The following is a 21,268-nucleotide window of genomic DNA, read 5'->3' as shown; positions in this document are numbered from 1 at the left end:
ACACCTATCTTGGAATGCAAGTTCGAGACAAGCACCAGAATGCCCAGATTCAAGATAAACTTGAGTAGTAATCTCGTTTAAAGAAAATCTGGAGTTCAGAGCTAAATGCTCGAAACAAAGTCAAAGCCACCAATACTGTTGCTGTGCCAGTCCTCTCCTATTCCTTTGGAGTAGTTGATTGGACAAAACAAGACATCCAGAGTCTTGACCGCCTGACCAGAAGGATCGTGTCTGATAACAGAGCACACCACCCTCGTTCCTCTCTTAATCGTTTATATATGCCAATCAATTCAGGAGGTCGGGGTTTGATTAATGTGGAAGCTCTTCATGACAGAATTTTATTGTGTACTTTTGAACATATTTATTTGTCAGATGATCCTTTGGTGATGCACGTTAAGATTCATGATGAAAGCAAGGAATTCCACAGCTACTTTAAACGTGCCAAGGTTGTTGGACACAATTTGAAATTTGAAGTTGATTTTGTTGATGGCGATGTACGGCTGGACGGTACAGTGATGGGAGTAAACCAGGTGAAGTCTTTCACCAAGTCTGCCCAGAGTCGGTCCTTTGTGGAGAAGCTGTCTGAGAAGCCATTGCATCGTGTGTATATGCAGTGTGTGGAACAGAACAGCAATCCAACCGACTCCTTCGCCTGGATGAAGTCGGCTGGTCTCAAATGTGAAACTGAGGGCTTCCTTTTTGCTGCTCAGGACCAGTCACTTCCCACTCGCAATCGCCAGAATGTTGTTCTTAAAGAAAATATCAATATGAAATGTCGTCTTTGCAATCAATTTACAGAGACTGTCGAACACCTTGTTAGTGGATGCCCTTCCTTGGCACAAACAGCATATCTCAAAAGACATGATGGCATGGCTCGCTGCTTTTATTATCCTCTCCGCCATGCCTGTGGCTTTGACTCCGAGGTCCATCCATGGTACGACCCTGAACATGTCCAGGGCGTCATGGAAAATGATGCTTTCAAACTTCTCTGGAATAGGCCAATATACAGCCTGAGACGAATTCCAGCCAACAAACCTGATCTTGTCCTTTTTGATAAAGCCAATGAAATTATTTATATCATAGAATTTTCTGTCCCTTTTGACAGCAATGTGATTGGCAAGATTCAGGAAAAGCATGATAAATATGCGGACCTCGCCTTTGAAATGTCTCGCTTACATCCCAAGTACACTGTCGTCAGGCTCCCCATTGTTCTCGGTGACCTTGGTTTGGTACCTCCTGATCTCTTGGCGCAGATGAGGAAAGTGCCCGGGTTCTTCACCGGGAGCACAGCCCTTCTGACAATCTGGGTAATGCAGAAGGCTGCAGTGTTGGGGAGCCTCCATATTCTCCGGAAAGTTCTTGGTGGGTTCGACTAGGCAGTGTTTCCTGGGAGATGTCCCATTCGCTGTCTGGGCTGCGTGTAGAGGGGGCGAGGGCCCTGAGCTGATGATGAGCTTGACCAGCCTGACTGTGCCAGGATCACCCGAACCCTCTCTGCTGCATTTCTATCTCAATCTGTAAAAAAAAAAAAATAATAGCCATGCTAGCCATGCCTGTGGATTTGACTCTGAAGTCCGTCCTAGTTACGACCCTGAATATGTCCAGAGCGTCATTTAAAATGATGTTTGAATGAGGCGCCCCCCCCCCCCCCCCCCCCCACACACACACACACACACACACACACACGCACCCATTGTTCTCGGTGCCCTTGGTTGGGTACCTCCTGATCTCTTGGCTGTCTGGAGAATGCCATGTGGAGCCATCATATACTCAGGAAAGTACTTCTTTTCTTTCCTGGGAGAAGTCCCATTCGCTGTCAGGGCTGTGTACAGAGGGGCAGGCTGATAAGTCTAACCCGCCTGACTATGCAAGGATCACCCGAACCCTCTCTGCTGCATATTTATCTTTTTCAGTAAAATAAGATAATAAAATAATAATAGTATCATCTCCCTCAGAGCCCCCTTGTGAGCTGTACTGCCTCCGTGACAACACCAACATCCTGACCCGACGTGGTTCCCAATACCGTGACGGAACACTGTGCCAGAAGGAGCACGAAGACACCTCGTATCATCGATGTCTTCAAGGACAGTGTCGGGTGAGCAATTCTCGTAGCTTTTGGAGTGTACTCATTTTGAAGAAAAACATGGAACAGAGACTGACAAGTATGTAGATTCCAATTCCATATTCGCCGTAATGTGAATTCAACTTCAGCCTCATACATTTGTGTAAAACTTGAGGACTGTTAAAGTATGAGCGTTACAGTCGTCTTAGTGCAAAGATCGTCACATAGACCAGACATATTCACGTTTGTGTTCACTAGGAGTTTGGCTGTGACGGCCATGTGGAGTTAGGACGGTGGTATGACACGTGTATGACGTATTTTCACCGTGACGTTTGTGTTCACCAGGAGTTTGGCTGTGACGGTCAGCTCGAATCGGGACGGCAGTATGACAGGTGTATGGTTTGTGACGGGAAGGGCGACACGTGTGTGAAGAGGACGGGGACGTTCAACCAAGGAAAGAAGAGCAGTAAGTTACCCCTGCCGACTGTAGGTGTAATTGATACGAAAGTTTATCTCGCGGTTCAGTTAATGTTTCCTTTGCTAAAGCTGTGAGACAAGATAATTATTTTGTTTTTTATTCCAGAATATGTCACCTTTGTCACATTACCCAAAGGCGCCACATCCATCAGCATCATCAATAAGAACTACCTCACCCACATGTGTAAGTCGTGGGGCACTCCATATGTGGGTGTGGGTGTAGTGTGAGGGAGGATAGGGGGGGGGGGGGGGGGGCGTAGGCGGTGGGATTGACGGATTGGGCGATGCTATTCTGGTAAAGACAGCAGAATTGTCATAGATTCTACCCGGTTCTCTCACCGAAACATTTTCTATCAGGAAGCAAACATCGCTTTTTACTGCAATTGTCAGGTGAAATTATCTCCCGTACATGAACAAGGAGTCGGTGTTAGTCGTCTGAATGGCACGTGTCAACGCGTGACGTCACTGAGTGTGAGGTTTTGACTGATCTCTGCTCCCTCCAGCAATCCTGGTGAACGGAGAGCTGATGTTCAGCAAGTTTGGTGATTCGCCCGACCTGTCAGGGACCTACAGCAAAGACGGTGTCTTCGTGGCGTACAGATCGCGGCCTGAGAAAATCCTCATCGCTGGACCACTGCCTGTACAGGTGGAAGCACAGGTACGTCAGCTCTAGTGTGTGAAGTACATGTGGAAACACAGGTGCTTCAGACCTAGTGTGTGGTGTACTGGTGGAAACAGGTACGTCAGGTCCAGTGTGGTGTACAGGTGGAAATGGGTACGTCAGGTGTAGTGTATGGTGTACTGATGGAAAAACAGGTACATCAGGTAGTGTACAGATAGAAACAGATACGTCAGGTGTAGTCTGTGCTGTGCAAGTGGAAGCACAGATAGATCAGGTCAAGTGTGGTGTACAGGTGGAAGCACAGGTACATCAGGTCCAATGTGGTGTCCAGGGGAAAACACAGGTGCGTTATGATTACACGATGCCATTTAGAAAGTGGTCAAATGCAACATATGTCATATTTGGGATTTCACTTTCTTAGTAAAGTACAAATTCTAGTACTTTTTTTCGGTTGAGTCCCATCCGGGATTCGAACCCGCACCCTCAGAGTCAGGCACCTAATCGCCAGCACACAAAGTCAGCCGCCTAGCCCGCTCAGCCACCGCAACTTCCACAAAAATGAAAGTCGGACAACTGGTAGTCTAGACTGCGTACTTTGTGTACCCCTCTGATGAGTGTAAATTGGCACGGCCCCCACGGCCGAAAGCTATGATTACACGATGCCATTTAGAAAGTGGTCAAATGCAACATATGTCATATTTGGGATTTCACTTTCTTAGTAAAGTACAAATTCTAGTACTTTTTTTCGGTTGAGTCCCATCCGGGATTCGAACCCGCACCCTCAGAGTCAGGCACCTAATCGCCAGCACACAAAGTCAGCCGCCTAGCCCGCTCAGCCACCGCGACTTCCACAAAAATGAAAGTCGGACAACTGGTAGTCTAGACTGCGTACTTTGTGTACCCCTCTGATGAGTGTAAATTGGCACGGCTCCCACGGCCGAAAGCTATGATTACACGATGCCATTTAGAAAGTGGTCAAATGCAACATATGTCATATTTGGGATTTCACTTTCTTAGTATCATCAGAGGGGTACACAAAGTACGCAGTCTAGACTACCAGTTGTCCGACTTTCATTTTTGTGGAAGTCGCGGTGGCTGAGCGGGCTAGGCGGCTGACTTTGTGTGCTGGCGATTAGGTGCCTGACTCTGAGGGTGCGGGTTCGAATCCCGGATGGGACTCAACCGAAAAAAAGTACTAGAATTTGTACTTTACTAAGAAAGTGAAATCCCAAATATGACATATGTTGCATTTGACCACTTTCTAAATGGCATCGTGTAATCATAGCTTTCGGCCGTGGGAGCCGTGCCAATTTACACTCATCAGAGGGGTACACAAAGTACGCAGTCTAGACTACCAGTTGTCCGACTTTCATTTTTGTGGAAGTCGCGGTGGCTGAGCGGGCTAGGCGGCTGACTTTGTGTGCTGGCGATTAGGTGCCTGACTCTGAGGGTGCGGGTTCGAATCCCGGATGGGACTCAACCGAAAAAAAGTACTAGAATTTGTACTTTACTAAGAAAGTGAAATCCCAAATATGACATATGTTGCATTTGACCACTTTCTAAATGGCATCGTGTAATCATAGCTTTCGGCCGTGGGAGCCGTGCCAATTTACACTCATCAGAGGGGTACACAAAGTACGCAATCTAGACTACCAGTTGTCCGACTTTCATTTTTGTGGAAGTCGCGGTGGCTGAGCGGGCTAGGCGGCTGACTTTGTGTGCTGGCGATTAGGTGCCTGACTCTGAGGGTGCGGGTTCGAATCCCGGATGGGACTCAACCGAAAAAAAGTACTAGAATTTGTACTTTACTAAGAAAGTGAAATCCCAAATATGACATATGTTGCATTTGACCACTTTCTAAATGGCATCGTGTAATCATAGCTTTCGGCCGTGGGAGCCGTGCCAATTTACACTCATCAGAGGGGTACACAAAGTACGCAGTCTAGACTACCAGTTGTCCGACTTTCATTTTTGTGGAAGTCGCGGTGGCTGAGCGGGCTAGGCGGCTGACTTTGTGTGCTGGCGATTAGGTGCCTGACTCTGAGGGTGCGGGTTCGAATCCCGGATGGGACTCAACCGAAAAAAAGTACTAGAATTTGTACTTTACTAAGAAAGTGAAATCCCAAATATGACATATGTTGCACAGGTGCGTTAGGTCGAGTGTGGTGTACAGGTAAAACACAAATACATCAGGTCCAGTGTGATATACAGGTGGAAACAGGTACGTCAGGTGTAGTGTGTGGTGTTCAGGTGGAAACACAGACACATCAGGTTTACTGTGTGGCGTATAGGTGGAAACAGGTACGTCAGGTGTAGTATGTGGTGTACTGATGGAAGCACAGGTACATCAAGTCCAGTGTGGTGTGCAGGTAGAAGCACAGGTACGCAAGGTGCAGTGTGTGATGTACAGATGGAAGCATAGGTACATCAGGTCCAGTGTCATGTACATGTGGAAACAGGTACGCAAGGTCTAGTGTGTGCTGTACAGGTGGAAGCACAGGTACATCAGGTCTAGCGTGTTGTACAGGTGGAGACAAGGGTACATTAGGTCCGGTGTGATTTATAGGTGGAAGCACAGGTACATTAAGTCCAGTGTAGTGTGCAGGGGAAAAGGCAGGTGCATCAGGTCTAGTGTGGTCACAGGGGGAAACACAGGTACATCAGGTCCAGTGTGATATACATGTGGAAACACAGGTAAGTCAGGTCTAGTGTGTGGTGTACAGGTGGAAGCACAGGTACATCAGGTTTAGTGTGATGTACAGGTGGAAACAGGTACGTCAGGTGTAGTGTGTGGTGTACAAGTGGAAGCAAAGGTACATCAGGTTTAGTGTGATGTACAGGTGGAAACAGGTACGTCAGGTGTAGTGTGTGGTGTACAGGTGGAAACACAGACACATCAGGTCTAGTGTGTGGTGTACAGGTGGAGACACAGACACATCGAGTCCAGTGTGATGTACAGGTGGAAACAGATACGTCAGGAATAGTGTGTGGTGTACATGTAGAAGCACAGGCATGTCAGGTCTAGTGTGTGGTGTACGGATGGAAGCACAGGTACATCCGGTCCAGTGTGGTGTACAGGTGGAAACGCATGTACGCCATTTTCAGATCGTGAAATACATGTGGAAACACAGGTGCATCAGACCTAGTGTATGAGGTATAGGTGGAAACAGGTGCGCCAGGTCTAATGTGTGGTGTACTGGTGGAAACAGGTACGTCAGGTCCAGTGAGGTGTACTGGTGGAAACATAGGTACGTCAGGTCTACTGTGTGATGTACAGGTGGAAACAGGTACGTCAGGTGTAGTGTATGGTGTACAGGTAGAAGCACAGGCACGTCAGGCCTAGTGTGTGGTGTACAGGTGGAAGCACAGGTACATCCGGTCCAGTGTGGTGTACAGGTGGAAACGCATGTACGCTATTTTCAGATCGTGAAGTACATGTGGAAGCACAGGTGCATCAGACCTAGTGTATGAGGTATAGGTGGAAACAGGTGCGCCAGGTCTAATGTGTGGTGTACTGGTGGAAACAGGTACGTCAGGTCCAGTGAGGTGTACTGGTGGAAACATAGGTACGTCAGGTCTACTGTGTGATGTACAGGTGGAAACAGGTACGTCAGGTGTAGTGTATGGTGTACAGGTAGAAGCACAGGCACGTCAGGCCTAGTGTGTGGTGTACAGGTGGAAGCACAGGTACATCCGGTCCAGTGTGGTGTACAGGTGGAAACGCATGTACGCTATTTTCAGATCGTGAAGTACATGTGGAAGCACAGGTGCATCAGACCTAGTGTATGGGGTATAGGTGGAAACAGGTGCGCCAGGTCTAATGTGTGGTGTACTGGTGGAAACAGGTACGTCAGGTCCAGTGAGGTGTACTGGTGGAAACATAGGTACGTCAGGTCTACTGTGTGATGTACAGGTGGAAACAGGTACGTCAGGTGTAGTGTATGGTGTACAGGTAGAAGCACAGGCACGTCAGGCCTAGTGTGTGGTGTACAGGTGGAAGCACAGGTACATCCGGTCCAGTGTGGTGTACAGGTGGAAACGCATGTACGCTATTTTCAGATCGTGAAGTACATGTGGAAGCACAGGTGCATCAGACCTAGTGTACAGCAGTATAAATGTATTTACACACAATTGTTGAGGGAGTATGTAAATTACAGATACTGTATATGTGTTTTAGGTATACAGGATCATGGGCGACAGTTTCAGCAGCTTCGTTGACGTCATGGCACGTGTGGCGTACGACTACTACGTTCCCACGACGTCGCTACAGCCAGCAAACTTCACGTGGAAAACCAAGGCTGGTCAATGCAGTCAGACATGTGGCACAGGTACGTCATCACCTAGTTAGTGTGGTCAGATATGTGACACAGTCACATCATCACATGCTTAATGTGGTCATATTTGTGACACAGGTACGTCATCACCAGGCTGGTGCAGTTAGATATGTTACACTAACTAACAGTTATCATCAGTCAGGTTTGTGACACAGGTACGTCAACACCTTGTTGGTGAGGACAGATATGTTATACAGGTACACCAACACTTGATTAGTGGAGTTAGACATGTAGCATACATACATCAACACCGGGTAAGTGTAATCACGTGAGACAGGTACGTCATAACTTGGTTAGTGTAGTCAGTAATGTGACACAGGTACGTCATCAACTAGCTGATTTAGTCAGGCATATAGTACATGCGTGTCCACACCTGGTTAGTGTAGTCAGACACAGGTATGTCGTCACCTGGCTTGTTTAGTCAGGCATATAGTACATGCGTGTCCACACCTGGTTAGTGAAGTCAGACACAGGTACGTCAACACCTGCTAGGGTAGGATTAGGATGTGTAACAAAATATGACTCGTGTTTAAAGTCATGCAGATACGATATCACTGATTACTGAATCCTACTGAACGAATCATACTGACAGGAACCCGGATGAACGCGGTGACATGTGTTAGAGACGACGACTTCTCTGTTGTGGATGATGATCACTGCAACGTCAACAGTCGCCCGCATGTCGTCCCTGAACCCTGTAACACTGGATCCTGCCCAGCCAGGTGAGCCATCACTACAACGCCTGTCCCACCATCGACCACCACAACACCTGCCTCACCATTGACCACCACAACACCTGCCTCACCATTGACCACCACAACACCTGTCCCACCATTGACCACCACAACACCTGCCCCACCATCGACCACCACAACACCTGCCCAACCATTAATCCCCACAACACCTGTCCCATCACTGGCCACCAGAACAACTATCCAACCACTGACCACAACACCACCTGCCCAACCATTGACCACCATAACAGCTGCGGCCACAATGAGCGAGATATGATGTTATTTTCAGGTGGAAGGCTGGGGCGTACTCTGCGTGTTCCCTCACCTGTGGTGGGGGGCTGATGAAGCGGACTGTCCAGTGTGTGAGAGAGACGTCAGGGGTGGTGGAGGTGTTGGCCCACAGCAACTGTGCAAGGCTGGTCAAACCAGCCGAGGCGAGCGAGTGTAACCCGGAGTCATGTCCAGGAGTGTGGAGACCCGGATCCTGGTCAAGTGTACGTCAGTTGTTTCTATGACAATGCCAGTACATCTGTCTTGATAAAGCAATGTCAGTACATCTGTCTGGGTACAGTAACATCAGTACATCTGTGAATGTACAGTAATGTCAGTACATCTGTGAGAGTACAGTAATGTCAGCACATTTGCCAGATTACAATATTGTCACTGCATATGCCAGGTTACAGTAATGTCAGTATATCTGTCAGGTTACTGTACTGGCATTACATCTGTGTGGGTACAGTAATGCCAGTAAATCTGTCTGATTACATTAATGTCAGTACATCTGTGTGTGTACAGTAATATCAGTATATCTGTGTGTGTACAGTGATGTCAGTACATCTGTGTGGGTACAGTAATGTCAGTACATCTGTGTGGATACAGTAATGTCAGTACATCTGTGTGGGTACAGTTATGTCAGTACATCTGTGTGGGTACAGTAATGTCAGTACATCTGTCAGCACCTGGTAGTCTTGTGTTTTGGTCACCTTGTAAATAATCTACACTGTTCTCAGTTGTCTATGAAGTTTGTTTTTTTAATGAAACCTATTGATTCTTTGATATAGTTTAACCTTGGTAGCTCACAAAGCAGAAATACACGCAACACATATGAGGTCTTGGCGGGGTTCACAATTGCGATTTATGTCTGGTGTCACCGATGTCTCTGTTCCTGAAGTCTTCTCTGGAGACGTCTGTATCGCCTTCCTGTTTATACTGTGTGTTTGTCCTTCTGTTGACACTGCTTTGTGTCTGGCTAGTGTTCACAGACGTGTGGTCGTGGTCTGAAGACGCGGAAGGTCACGTGTTACAAAGATGGTGACTCCATGAAGGAGATTGAATCCAGCCACTGTCTCCCCGTCCAGAAACCAACAGAACAGAAGGATTGTATGGAGGGGGCGTGTACGGGAGGAAGCAGTAGGTTCTGTTTATTACCTATATGAAATGGTTGTCAAAATCACGTGCATGATCTGAAATCTGTGTTTAAGAAAACGACATCCGTAACCTTACGTCAGGCTTGTGTCAGCGTCTGAGGCAGTACTGCACGTGAACAGACACATCATTAATCAGTTGAACATCTGAAATGTTACATATGTTATATTTGGGATTAAACGTCTTAGTAAAGTACAAATCTTAGTACTTTTTTAAGGCACCTAATCACCAGCACGCAAAGTCTGGAATGCCATAGACTGGAATGCCGGTGGTTTGGTTCTCGGTCCTGGCTGGTGAGCACTAGGAAACCACCATTACTCAGCACAACTACAATACACACACGCACGCACACACACACGCATGCATGTACGCGCACGCACGTACACTAACCTTGAACGCGATGTTAAACATGACTTCACCTCACCTGTCTTTTCGTATCCACAGGCTGTGGTGACAGCTGCAAGAACGCCCTCAACTGCGCGGCTTACGGGACGTACATCTGCCACACGTACGAGGCATGGTCCAAAACTAATTGTGCTGCCTATTGTGGCTTTTGCTCCAACACCTGTAGCCATGGTAACCATAGTAACTAGAAACATGAAAATCTTAAAAATAATGTTTCGAAGATGTGTAATACAAATATGTTACTAAATAGCCGCCATTTTCACTCGGTTGTTATAGCTGACGTGAAGTTAACGAAGTGTTTGAGACCTAAACAACTGTGGTGCTCAAAGGGGGGCATCCTCGATATCTCCAGGGTATACGTTCCGATAAGTCTCCACTACACCCTGGACGCATCTACGGCTCTGCCAGATAAATTTATTACCTCCTTTGACTGTCTTTTCATCCAGTCAGGTGTCTACGCTGGGAAGTTGAGCGAACCAATCACAACTCACTTTCGTTTTTTGAATTATCTAACCGATTATACTTGGCAACAGAAACCATGCAGAGGTTATCTGGAAGAGGTAGAAGGCGTTCTCGCATATGTTGTTTTAAAGTTTCGGACCTGTCAGTTTGTTAGTATGATTTCCCTAAAATCTGGGACGCACTGTGGGCAAACCTTCGCAGTTGCGACCGCTGCCTTTGTTGACACTGGCAAGATCAGTTATAACGGCGGCCTAGCTGATTGGCTACTGTGAGAAGGCGGAGCCAGCGAAGGGAGGTAATAAATTTATCGGGCAGAGCCGTAGATGCGTCCAGGGTATAGTGGAGACTTATCGGAACGTGTACCCTGGAGATATCGAGGATGAAAGGGGGGCGGTCACGGGATACGTTATGGGGTAAATAAAGTAAGAACACCTACGGTCTATATATGAGAGCAGTTATGTTTATTCTTTAATGCAGTAATTGACAATATTTAAGTTCGTGAAGAAGGCCGGCAAATAATCGGGACAATTCATTGACTCGTGCAGTGTTTATCGCAATTTCGTTTACAGGGAACAACACCACAAACGGCGACCTCGACTGCGACGATGCTGTTGACTGCGTGCTGTATGGCAGTGACGTGTGCCGCAACTACCTGGCGTGGAGTAAGGTAAGTCGCGAGGAGGATAGATACAGTGTGAATAGGGTTCAGTTTAGCATCATTGCAGGCAATCAAGGGTGTGTGTGTGTGTGTGTGTGTGTGTGTGTGTGTGTGTGTGTGTGAGGGGGAGGGCGGGGGGTTGGGGGGGGGGGCGTTAGATTACACTTGTGACGTCATTCCATTGTGTGCTCGCTCCAATATTTTTCTAGGATGGAGCTATGTGTTCGAGTTTCAGTTGTAAGACCTTGATAGTTCGTACCCTTTGTCTTACATCTGGCTTATCAAATTACCAAACCAATACTTTGAGTGTAGTTTGATTAAGTAGGGTATCATCCCCGTTAGCTCTCCGTGGAGAGTTACTGGGACATTACTCTCTACTAACCGCCAGAGTTCCCGTGGCCTCACATCTCTAGGCTCGCTACTGGTGCTGCAGTTCTGAATTAATCATGCTGTACTTGCCATCAGACCAACTGTCGGAAGTTCTGCGGCATCTGTAATGGAGTCTGTGAGGATGTCAAGGACTGCAGCATCTATGCCAGCAACATCTGCAGCGAATACGAGGACTGGAGTCGCGTCAACTGCAGGAAGTCATGCAAGTTCTGCACCCAGTCGGTAGTCGGTAGTGGTGTCAGCGATGTTGTCACTACGACCTCTGTCTCCACGTGCGTGGACACGACATCCGACTGCTCCACCTACGGGAAGGAGATATGTACGGAGTATCAAGACTGGTCAGCGCTCAACTGCGCGCACTTCTGTGACGTGTGTACAGGTAAAGAAAGTACGTGCAGATCACTAGGCTAAATGAAGTGATCACTCATATGATATAAACTGACCGGCAAAAAGAAAGTATACCCACAGTTACCATTTCTCAAATTTGAAAGAAATACTTTTGTTGGTAAATTATACACTGAAACACGTCGCAACAAAGTAATAATTTGATACCTGCACTGAAATTAATAAAGTGCTCGTCGTGAATAAAACGTCGAAGTGGTAAACTGGGTACTCAGGGTATAACAGTTAGTGGGTGGACAGACTACACATGCAGTTTGAAAGAAGCTCACCACAGAATAGACATAATCTTGCACAGGCCCTCCACTATGAATGGCGTCGCATACCACGTGACCTTGTCCGACATTTGGAGTCTTCAGACAGAAGGGGACTGCGTGCCTGTATTCATTCAAGTGATGGACATAGCGGTTAATAAAGTGATGGTAGTGAATATTTACTGTGTGAAAGTCAGTACCGCTATGTGATTGAAAACTGTTTTTTCAGGGTGTTACGGTTAAGAATTTGTCGTGACAAACGATGTAAGAAACCCTCCGTGAACCAGAAAAACAGAACAAAGTAACAGAACAAGTAAAAAAACAACATTCAAATATTATTATTATTATTTGGTAAAGAGAGCAAGTTATACTAGGTCATAAGTCAATTTCACAACACTGATTTCAAATACAATACAAGAGACAAAATATAAGGCAATGGGCCACAAAATATGATATAGCAAACTCACCAAAGTCTTAGTGCGAGAGAGAAAGTCATGCAGAATGTAACACAACGATCGGTCTGACAACCGTTAATGTAGATCAAACGTTGGCAGAGATTGATGATGATGCTCCAGTAATGTGTATGTGTGCCCCCCCATCTCAACACGGAAACTAGCCTTTATATATATACTCAGTCATTTCCCGAAAGTTCAGGTAATAATAATAATGATTACTTAATTAATAACAAAATATGCCGAAAATACACACTCGTAACAAGGGCCCTCAGTGAATTTGTCTGACGCCACGTGTATCTGTAGTATGTGTGTGATTTTTAGCTCAGATTCAGTAAAGATGTTAACACCACTAAATTATAGTTTGTGTGTCTAAGAACTCTAGGTCAATGCTAATGACCTTTTGAAAACCTTGTGTACTTTCTTTTGCCTGTCAGTTTATGTTGAACAGCTGCGAGGGTCTTGTTGAACGGCACCGTTTGGTATACGACACAGTGGGTAGACGTCAGAGTTGGTAGACGTCACAGCTGGTATACGTCACAATGGGTAGACGTCACTGTTGGTAGACCCACAGTTGGTAGACGTCACAGTCGCTATACGTCGCATTTGGTGCACGTCGTAATCGGTAGACGTCACAGTTGTTCCTGTCTGATGTGTGAAGTGTGTACGGACACAGATCTCCCACACGCAGCCTATGACAGTTGTCATTTCTGTGTCAGGTTCACACACCTCCACCACGGCCACTGTGTCCTCCTCCTCCACCACGTGTCGTGACACAGAGAACTGTCAGGCGTTTGACCGGAGTGTCTGCACCGGTTGGGTCAGCTGGTCCAAGACGAACTGTCCGCGATTCTGCCGGTATTGTGGTGATGACGTCACCGCCTCTGACACCACCACGACCAGGACAGGTACTTCACGATCCTCTGCATCCACCGCGTCAAGCACACCAGGAACAAGTGCGTCACAGGATGGTGAGTAATTCAACAACATCGTCAACAACAACTGTTGTTCCTCGCTCTGCAGTTCCTGGGGCGATTCCTCATACGGGTAAAATGTGAATAATGTGTCTTGGAGTCCCCAGCCCGCCATGATATGATTATTATATTTCGTAAAGCCACGGGAACTCATCCTGCCTAAACGCATAATGTTCGGTGTTCAGGCATCACCAAGACAACCCCGGCAACCCGGACGTCTACTGACGGTTTCTGTACAGATACGCTAACGTGCGCTATGTACGGTGAGAGTGTGTGTACAGACTACAGACCTTGGGCAGCAAAGAACTGCCCAAAATACTGCGGGATCTGCGGAGGTGAAGGTCGGTGTTTCTATCAAAGACCCGTTACTCAATAACACTGTAAGGTGGGGAACGGAAGAATGGAATATTGTTGGAGGATTATTTTGGCTATAGATCCAAAAGTAGAAGTTATCTCCAGTACAATTAAACAAACATTCATGCTGTTTTTGCAACATTCATATTACATTCTGCAAACAATTCATTTTAGGTGACCTAGGAGAACATCCATTCTTCGTTTGTCCGTCAGCGTTTAACTTTTACACGTTTGACATTTACTCAGAAGAAAAAGTCAAACAGTTTGTGCGAATTACTCCAGTTGTGTATTTTTTACAACAATTCCTACCGAACATATGCATACTTCTCAGTACAAACTGCTGTTTCTGGCATTTTATTTCGGCATCAGACTCTCTTACATACAACTGCACCAAACCTTCTTGTCATGTAACCGTTTGGAATTAACATGTACTATCCCTTCCTCGCCATCTAGGTACAGCGCAAGTTGCCTCCGCCTGCAGGGACAACACCGACTGCCCCGGCTACGGGACTGACGTTTGCAACAAATACCCTGACTGGGCGTGGCAACACTGCCCGAGCTTCTGTGGCCTATGCGTGGATACAATGCCAACCGACGGTAGGGCACTGATGATTCCAAGGACTTCTTGACTGTTCCCTACCATTACACAAGGTTGTGGGTCTCTTGCCTAAGTTGTCATGACACCTGGTGTTGGTTCTCATGTCATTCTTCACAGAAGGTTGTGGGTCTCTTGCTCGAGTTGTCAAGACTTTCTGCTTGATTTCTTTTGGTGACGGGTCTGTTTCTGTGACAACCGGTGAGGGTGTCCTGTTCAATGGCATTCGGCCAAGGTCTGTTTAGATTACGTGTGGTGGTAGGCCTGTTTCTAAAACATCTTAACAATTCATGATATCAAATATTTTTGTCTAGTGTAACAATATCAAATATTTTTGTCCAGTGTAACGATCTCAAATATTTTTGTCTAGTGTAACGATATCGGTTTACGGGAGATATGTCACATTCCAAAATGTGTCACAGATAGTGACGGCGTTCTGGCAGTGCTAGCTTTATGTGTGTTGTCTGTGTGGTGTAGTTCCCCATTGCACGGACCACCTGGACAACTGCGCTGTGTACGGGCAACAGGTCTGCTCGGACTACCGACAATGGGCCATGGACAACTGTAGGAAGTACTGCGGCCTCTGTGCCACTAACAGAACAAGACGTGAGTACACCGACGATGTTACGGTTACCAGGCCTAGATGTGAGTATACCGACGATGTTACTGCTGCCAGGATAAGATGTGAGTACACCGACGCTGTTACTGCTCCTATACTTAGATGTGAGTACAACGACGATGTTACTGCTGCCAGACTAAGATGTGAGTACACCGACGATGTGACTGCTCCTATAGTTAGACGCGAGTACACTAACGATGTGACTGCTGCCAAACTTAGACGTGAGTACACTAACGATGTTACTTCTATCAGACGTAGATGTGAGTACACCGACGATTTGACTGCTGCCAGACTTAGACCTGAGTACACCGACGATATTACTGTTGTCAGACTTAGACGCGAGTACACTAACGATGTTACTTCTACCGGACTTAGATGTGAGTACACCGACAATGTTACTTCTACCAGACTTAGATGTGAGTTCACTAACGATGTTACTTCTACCAGATGTAGATGTGAGTACACCAACGATGTTACTTCTACCAGATGTAGATTTAGATGTGAGTACACCGACGGTGTTACTGCTACCAGATGTAGATGTGAGTACACTAACGATGTTACTGCTACCAGATTTAAATGTGAGTACACCGACGGTGTTACTGCTACCAGATTTAGATGTGAGTACACCGACGGTGTTACTGCTACCAGATTTAGATGTGAGTACACTAACGATGTTACTGCTACCAGATATAGATGTGAGTACACCAACGATGTTACTGCTACCAGATTTAGATGTGAGTACACCGACGGTGTTACTGCTACCAGATTTAGATGTGAGTACACCGACGGTGTTACTGCTGCCAGATATAGATGTGAGTACACCAACGATGTTACTGCTACCAGATTTAGATGTGAGTTCACTAACGATGTTACTGCTTCCAGACTTAGACGTGAGTACACCGACGATGTTACTGCTACCAGACTTAGATGTGAGTTCACTAACGATGTTACTGCTACCAGATGTAGATGTGAGTACACCGACGATGTTACTGCTGTCAGACTTAGACGTGAGTACACCGACGATGTTACTGCTGCCAGAGTTAGATGTGAGCAGACAGAGGATGTTACTGCTGTAAGACTTAGATGTGAGCATACCGACGATGTTACTGCTGTCAGACTTTGATGTGAGTATACCGACGATGTTACTGCTGTCAGACTTTGATGTGAGTATACCGACGATGTTACTGCTGTAAGACTTTGATGTGAGTATACCGACAATGTTACTGCTGTCAGACTTTGATGTGAGTATACCGACGATGTTACTGCTGTAAGACTTAGATGTGAGTATACCGACGATGTTACTGCTGTCAGACTTTGATGTGAGTATACCGACGATGTTACTGCTGTCAGACTTTGATGTGAGTATACCGACGATGTTACTGCTGTCAGACTTTGATGTGAGTATACCGACAATGTTACTGCTGTCAGACTTAGATGTGAGTATACCGACGATGTTACTGCTGTCAGACTTTGATGTGAGTATACCGACGATGTTACTGCTGTAAGACTTAGATGTGAGTATACCGACGATGTTACTGCTGTCAGACTTTGATGTGAGTATACCGACAATGTTACTGCTGTCAGACTTTGATGTGAGTATACCGACGATGTTACTGCTGTCAGACTTTGATGTGAGTATACCGACGATGTTACTGCTGTCAGACTTTGATGTGAGTATACCGACGATGTTACTGCTGTAAGACTTAGATGTGAGTATACCGACGATGTTACTGCTGTCAGACTTTGATGTGAGTATACCGACAATGTTACTGCTGTCAGACTTTGATGTGAGTATACCGACGATGTTACTGCTGTCAGACTTTGATGTGAGTATACCGACGATGTTACTGCTGTAAGACTTTGATGTGAGTATACCGACAATGTTACTGCTGTCAGACTTTGATGTGAGTATACCGACGATTTTACTGCTGTCAGACTTTGATGTGAGTATACCGACGATGTTACTGCTGTAAGACTTTGATGTGAGTATACCGACAATGTTACTGCTGTCAGACTTTGATGTGAGTATACCGACGATGTTACTGCTGTAAGACTTAGATGTGAGTATACCGACGATGTTACTGCTGTCAGGCTTTTCTGGCCTCTCTTCGGACGTTCGCAGAAAGAAACACCAGTGTTGTTAAAGAATCTTTTCTTTTATTGTGTGGAAGTATATCACACATCACTGATGTCATTTGTTCAGAAACACACATATGTGAGCTTCAAAGAATGTTATTAATACACGATAGAGATATTATTCATATAACCGTAAATCTTGGTATTCATATTAAAGTTTCCCACTAATTGCGGAAATGTTTACGAAGTCTAATGAAATGTAAGAAATATGTCCTAAAAGCTTCAATGTTAGCTGTATACATCATTTTACGTCCATTTGATTAACGTCCCTGTTTTGTCAGTTATTAAAGGTCACATGCAACGTAAAACACAATTTTGCAGATTCTCAGATTCTGATGCCTTGCGGTATGCAGTTACCGAAACAAATCATCAAAAATACCAATTCAACCTATAATGTTGAAAATAAAACGCGATGAAAAAAACCCCGCGAAATCGGAGTTCAAACGATTCAGTAAATTTCCCCCAGCGCTGGGGGAAAAAGTGGTTTCAGACCATACGCCATAAACAAAATAAATTGATTTATGACTCGTGCACCCGAGTCCTGTCTGTGCCACATTATCTAATTAAGCAGGTGTGATACTTATACACATGACATGTGTAACTACATCCCTTTTTTCTCGGATGACTGGATCTGACGGAAACTGGTTCAACCTCTTGTCAGTTTCAAGTCCTGCTTTGTGCTTGGACGAATGACAGTTTCCACAGCAGTTTATCATCTCTACCGAGATGATTTTTGATTGGATCGAACGCAAATTCAGAGAACATGTATGTACAAAACCCAACATCTCTATATACATTCTCTAAGGATAACAATTTGTTCTAGTGAATATGATTTTGTTTGACAACGGTATATGAATCCCAACTGAAACGACGTATCAAGTATAATAAAAGAAGTTGTTATCCATATAGAATCTTACTTTCTTGTGACTCGCCGTACTTCTAAAATGCCCATCAAACAGATCACCTCTCTGTACACATAATGAGCCCTCAGCGTATCAGCAATGAACCCGCCAATCGGAAGCCGTCGTTACACTTGAGTGCACGTCCACCCGCTATGACTGGGTTCAGTCTCCCGAGGGCTCCGTTTCGAGGGAAGTAAGCCCAAGTTCAAAATATTGCACTTTTGAATCGCGATTGCACGCTTATAATTTTGTTGTTTTTTTTATACAAGCGGCAATGTATAATATATGTCACGAATAAGTGATAAAGTTTTAATTATGTTTGATTTTTTGGTTGCATGTGACCTTTAACAAATTATCATAAATCAAAGCACCTTGTAACAACGGAATGCCGATGACATGTGGCCGGTCCGTCCAGTGATGAACTGTTCTTTAGTATTAGAGTCGTATAGACATGTCGCAGTTGTCGCCCATAGAGAGTGTTTTAAGAAAATCCTTCATCCTTAAGGAGCAGACTGACCGTCTGTGTCAGTGGGTGTCCACTGATGGGGATTTCAGCAAACCATGCATCAGCCAACTGGCAGTGGAAATTTCTCAAGTACAAACTGGTACACGAATCCTTCTGTGGCCTTGAATCAATCATGTGCATTATAAATAAAAGAATCCCAAACAAACCGTATTCTAAGTAATATCAAGAAAATATTATAATAATCACTTTCTAAATGTAACTTAAAGCAAATCAAATGTATCGTGTGCCATAGATACATATATCCTTAAAGGCCTTGAAAATAATAGTACTGTTTTATTACACTTATGTGAAATATAACATTATTATTAATGACCCCAACTCATGTGCAACATATTACATGTGATTGCATAATGACTCTTACCGCATTAAATGAACTGTTTCACTTACCAAAGGGACATGTCGTACAGCCGCACTAGACATCGTTCTGCGCGGAGTTTGTTGTCTTTGACAGTGACAGCTTTTCGCCTGTATTTTCTATGCTAAGCTCCGCTCTAAATCCCTGCATCCGTCGAAGTTACGTATCATTTGGTGGACACTCCCCGACCCTGAGCACTCGGTGCTTGTCCCTCGTGCGAAGGGCAAAACTGTTTTGCGTTATAAACAACCTTTCATCGGGATCCACCTTTCTTTGTAAACAGCTAACCAAGCCATGTACAGAGCAATTCTCCATTTTAGGGAAAACCCTTAGATTAGTTGACCTCGTGGAGTGCGCAACTTGCGGGTGCATTGCGCTTTAATGTTGCGTTCGAGCGAGACTTAGCAAGTCAAAACACACTACGGAACACTAATATACTGTGAAAATTAGTTGACTTTGTTTTGAGTTGGAGAAAGTCCGAAATCCCTCGATTAGTTTCGCACCTGTAGCCTCACGAGCGAAACTAATCGACGGATTTCGGACTTTCTCCTACACTGACACAGGTGCTTACAAATATAGAGGCACTGGTGCTTACATAGAGAAAACTGCTTGTATCAGTAGACACCGGTGCTTACATATACGAACACTGTTGCGTATACAGGCGAAATATACGTAAACACATGTGTATGTTTCAGTGCACAGTGGTGTTTTAAATGCCTTACAGGTAAACAATTGTTTAGCAGTAAGAGACTGGTGCTTGTGTTGGTGGCTACTGATTCTGACATAGTTGCAAGATACTGGTGCTTGTGTTGGTGGCTACTGATGATGATACAGCTGTATGACATTGTTGCTTGTGTTGGTGGCCGCTAATTCTGATAAAGCTGTACGAGATTGGTGCTTGTGTTGGTGGCTACTGATTCTGACATAGCTATGAGACATTGGTGCTCGAGTTGCTGGCTACTGATTTTGATAAAGCTGAGAGACATTGGTGCTCGTGTTGGTGGCCACTGATTCTGACATAGTTGCAAGAAACTGGTGCTTGTGTTGGTGGCTACTGATTCTGACATAGCTGTATCACACTGGTGCTTGTGTTGGTGTGTACTGATTCTGACATAGCTGTAAGACATTGGTGCTTGTGTTGGTGGGTACTGATTCTGACATTGTCGTAAGACACTGGTGCTTGTGTTGGTGGCTACTGATTCTGACATAGCTGTAAGACACTGATGCTCGTGTTGGTGGCTACTGATTCTAAAAAGCTGAAGACACTGGTGCTTGTGTTGGTGGCTACTGATTCTGACATAGTTGTAAGACACTGGTGCTTGTGTTGGTGGCTACTGAATCTGTCATAGTTGTAAGACACTGGTGCTTCTGTTGACTATTGATTCTCACATATCTATGAAGACACTGTGTGTTGGTGGCTACTGATTCTGACATAGCTATGAGACATTGGTGCCTGTGTTGGTGGCTACTGATTCTGATAAAGCTTAGAGACATTGGCGCTCGTGTTGGTGGCTACTGATTCTAAGATAGTTGTGAGACGCTGCTGCTTGTGTTGGTGGCTATTGATTCTGACATAGTTGCAAGAAACTGGTGCTTGTGTTGATGGCTACTGATTCTGACATAGTTATGAGATATTGGTGCTTGTGTTGGTGGGTACTGATTCTGACATAGCTATGAGACATTGGTGCTTGTGTTTGTGGCTACTGATTCTATGATAGTTGTGAGACGCAGTTTAGCAGTAAGAGACTGGTGCTTGTGTTGGTGGCTACTGATTCTGACATAGTTGCAAGATACTGGTGCTTGTGTTGGTGGCTACTGATGATGATACAGCTGTATGACATTGGTGCTTGTGTTTGTGGCTACTGATTCTGATAAAGCTGAGAGACATTGGCGCTCGTGTTGATGGCTACTGATTCTGACATAGTTATGAGATATTGTTGCTTGTGTTGGTGACTACTGATTCTGATAAAGCTGTGAGACATTGGTGCTTGTATCATCTGACACCAGTGTTTGGAGAAGCTAGCAGGTATTCTCCTCTTCCGGTTATTGCAGCGAGTTGCGGCGGATACTCTAAACGTAGTGTTTGTGTTTACTGATGACTATGCTATTGAACAAACCTAGCGCCAATCCTTA

General features: G+C 45.3%; 2 protein-coding genes across 3 annotated transcripts in view; one reads left to right on the top strand and one right to left on the bottom strand.

Moving 5' to 3' along the window:
- LOC137273097 (A disintegrin and metalloproteinase with thrombospondin motifs 6-like) overlaps nt 1-21,268 on the top strand; it is a 111,970-nt gene that overhangs the window by 87,449 nt on the left and 3,253 nt on the right. For both annotated transcript variants that reach the window (XM_067805548.1, XM_067805549.1), the window contains 15 exons: nt 1,956-2,095; nt 2,408-2,528; nt 2,646-2,723; nt 3,043-3,197; nt 7,339-7,489; nt 8,088-8,217; nt 8,519-8,723; nt 9,483-9,639; nt 10,099-10,230; nt 11,091-11,188; nt 11,645-11,948; nt 13,394-13,645; nt 13,834-13,989; nt 14,456-14,599; nt 15,075-15,203. In XM_067805548.1, the coding sequence (XP_067661649.1) occupies nt 1,956-2,095; nt 2,408-2,528; nt 2,646-2,723; nt 3,043-3,197; nt 7,339-7,489; nt 8,088-8,217; nt 8,519-8,723; nt 9,483-9,639; nt 10,099-10,230; nt 11,091-11,188; nt 11,645-11,948; nt 13,394-13,645; nt 13,834-13,989; nt 14,456-14,599; nt 15,075-15,203 (2,352 nt within the window). The remainder of the gene's footprint in view (nt 1-1,955; nt 2,096-2,407; nt 2,529-2,645; nt 2,724-3,042; nt 3,198-7,338; nt 7,490-8,087; nt 8,218-8,518; nt 8,724-9,482; nt 9,640-10,098; nt 10,231-11,090; nt 11,189-11,644; nt 11,949-13,393; nt 13,646-13,833; nt 13,990-14,455; nt 14,600-15,074; nt 15,204-21,268) is intronic.
- LOC137272603 (uncharacterized) lies at nt 15,353-18,068 on the bottom strand. Its single transcript, XM_067804996.1, has 2 exons — nt 17,989-18,068; nt 15,353-17,258 (listed from the first exon to the last, which is right to left on the bottom strand). Exons 1-2 carry the CDS (start codon nt 18,066-18,068, stop codon nt 15,353-15,355), a joined length of 1,986 nt encoding a protein of 661 aa, XP_067661097.1.

Source organism: Haliotis asinina, chromosome 2, assembly GCF_037392515.1.
Source record: "Haliotis asinina isolate JCU_RB_2024 chromosome 2, JCU_Hal_asi_v2, whole genome shotgun sequence".
NCBI lineage: Eukaryota > Metazoa > Mollusca > Gastropoda > Lepetellida > Haliotidae > Haliotis > Haliotis asinina.
This window is presented reverse-complemented; position numbering and strand designations above follow the sequence as displayed.

Excerpts from the sequence above, each read along its gene's own strand:
- LOC137272603 (XM_067804996.1), bottom strand. The coding sequence starts at position 18,068 with ATGATAAACTGCTGTGGAAACTGTCATTCGTCCAAGCACAAAGCAGGA. Across the intron at positions 17,259-17,988 it reads AAGAGGTTGAACCAGTTTCC|TAACATCGTCGGTATACTCA; the intron begins GTCAGATCCAGT and ends GTCTTACAGCAG.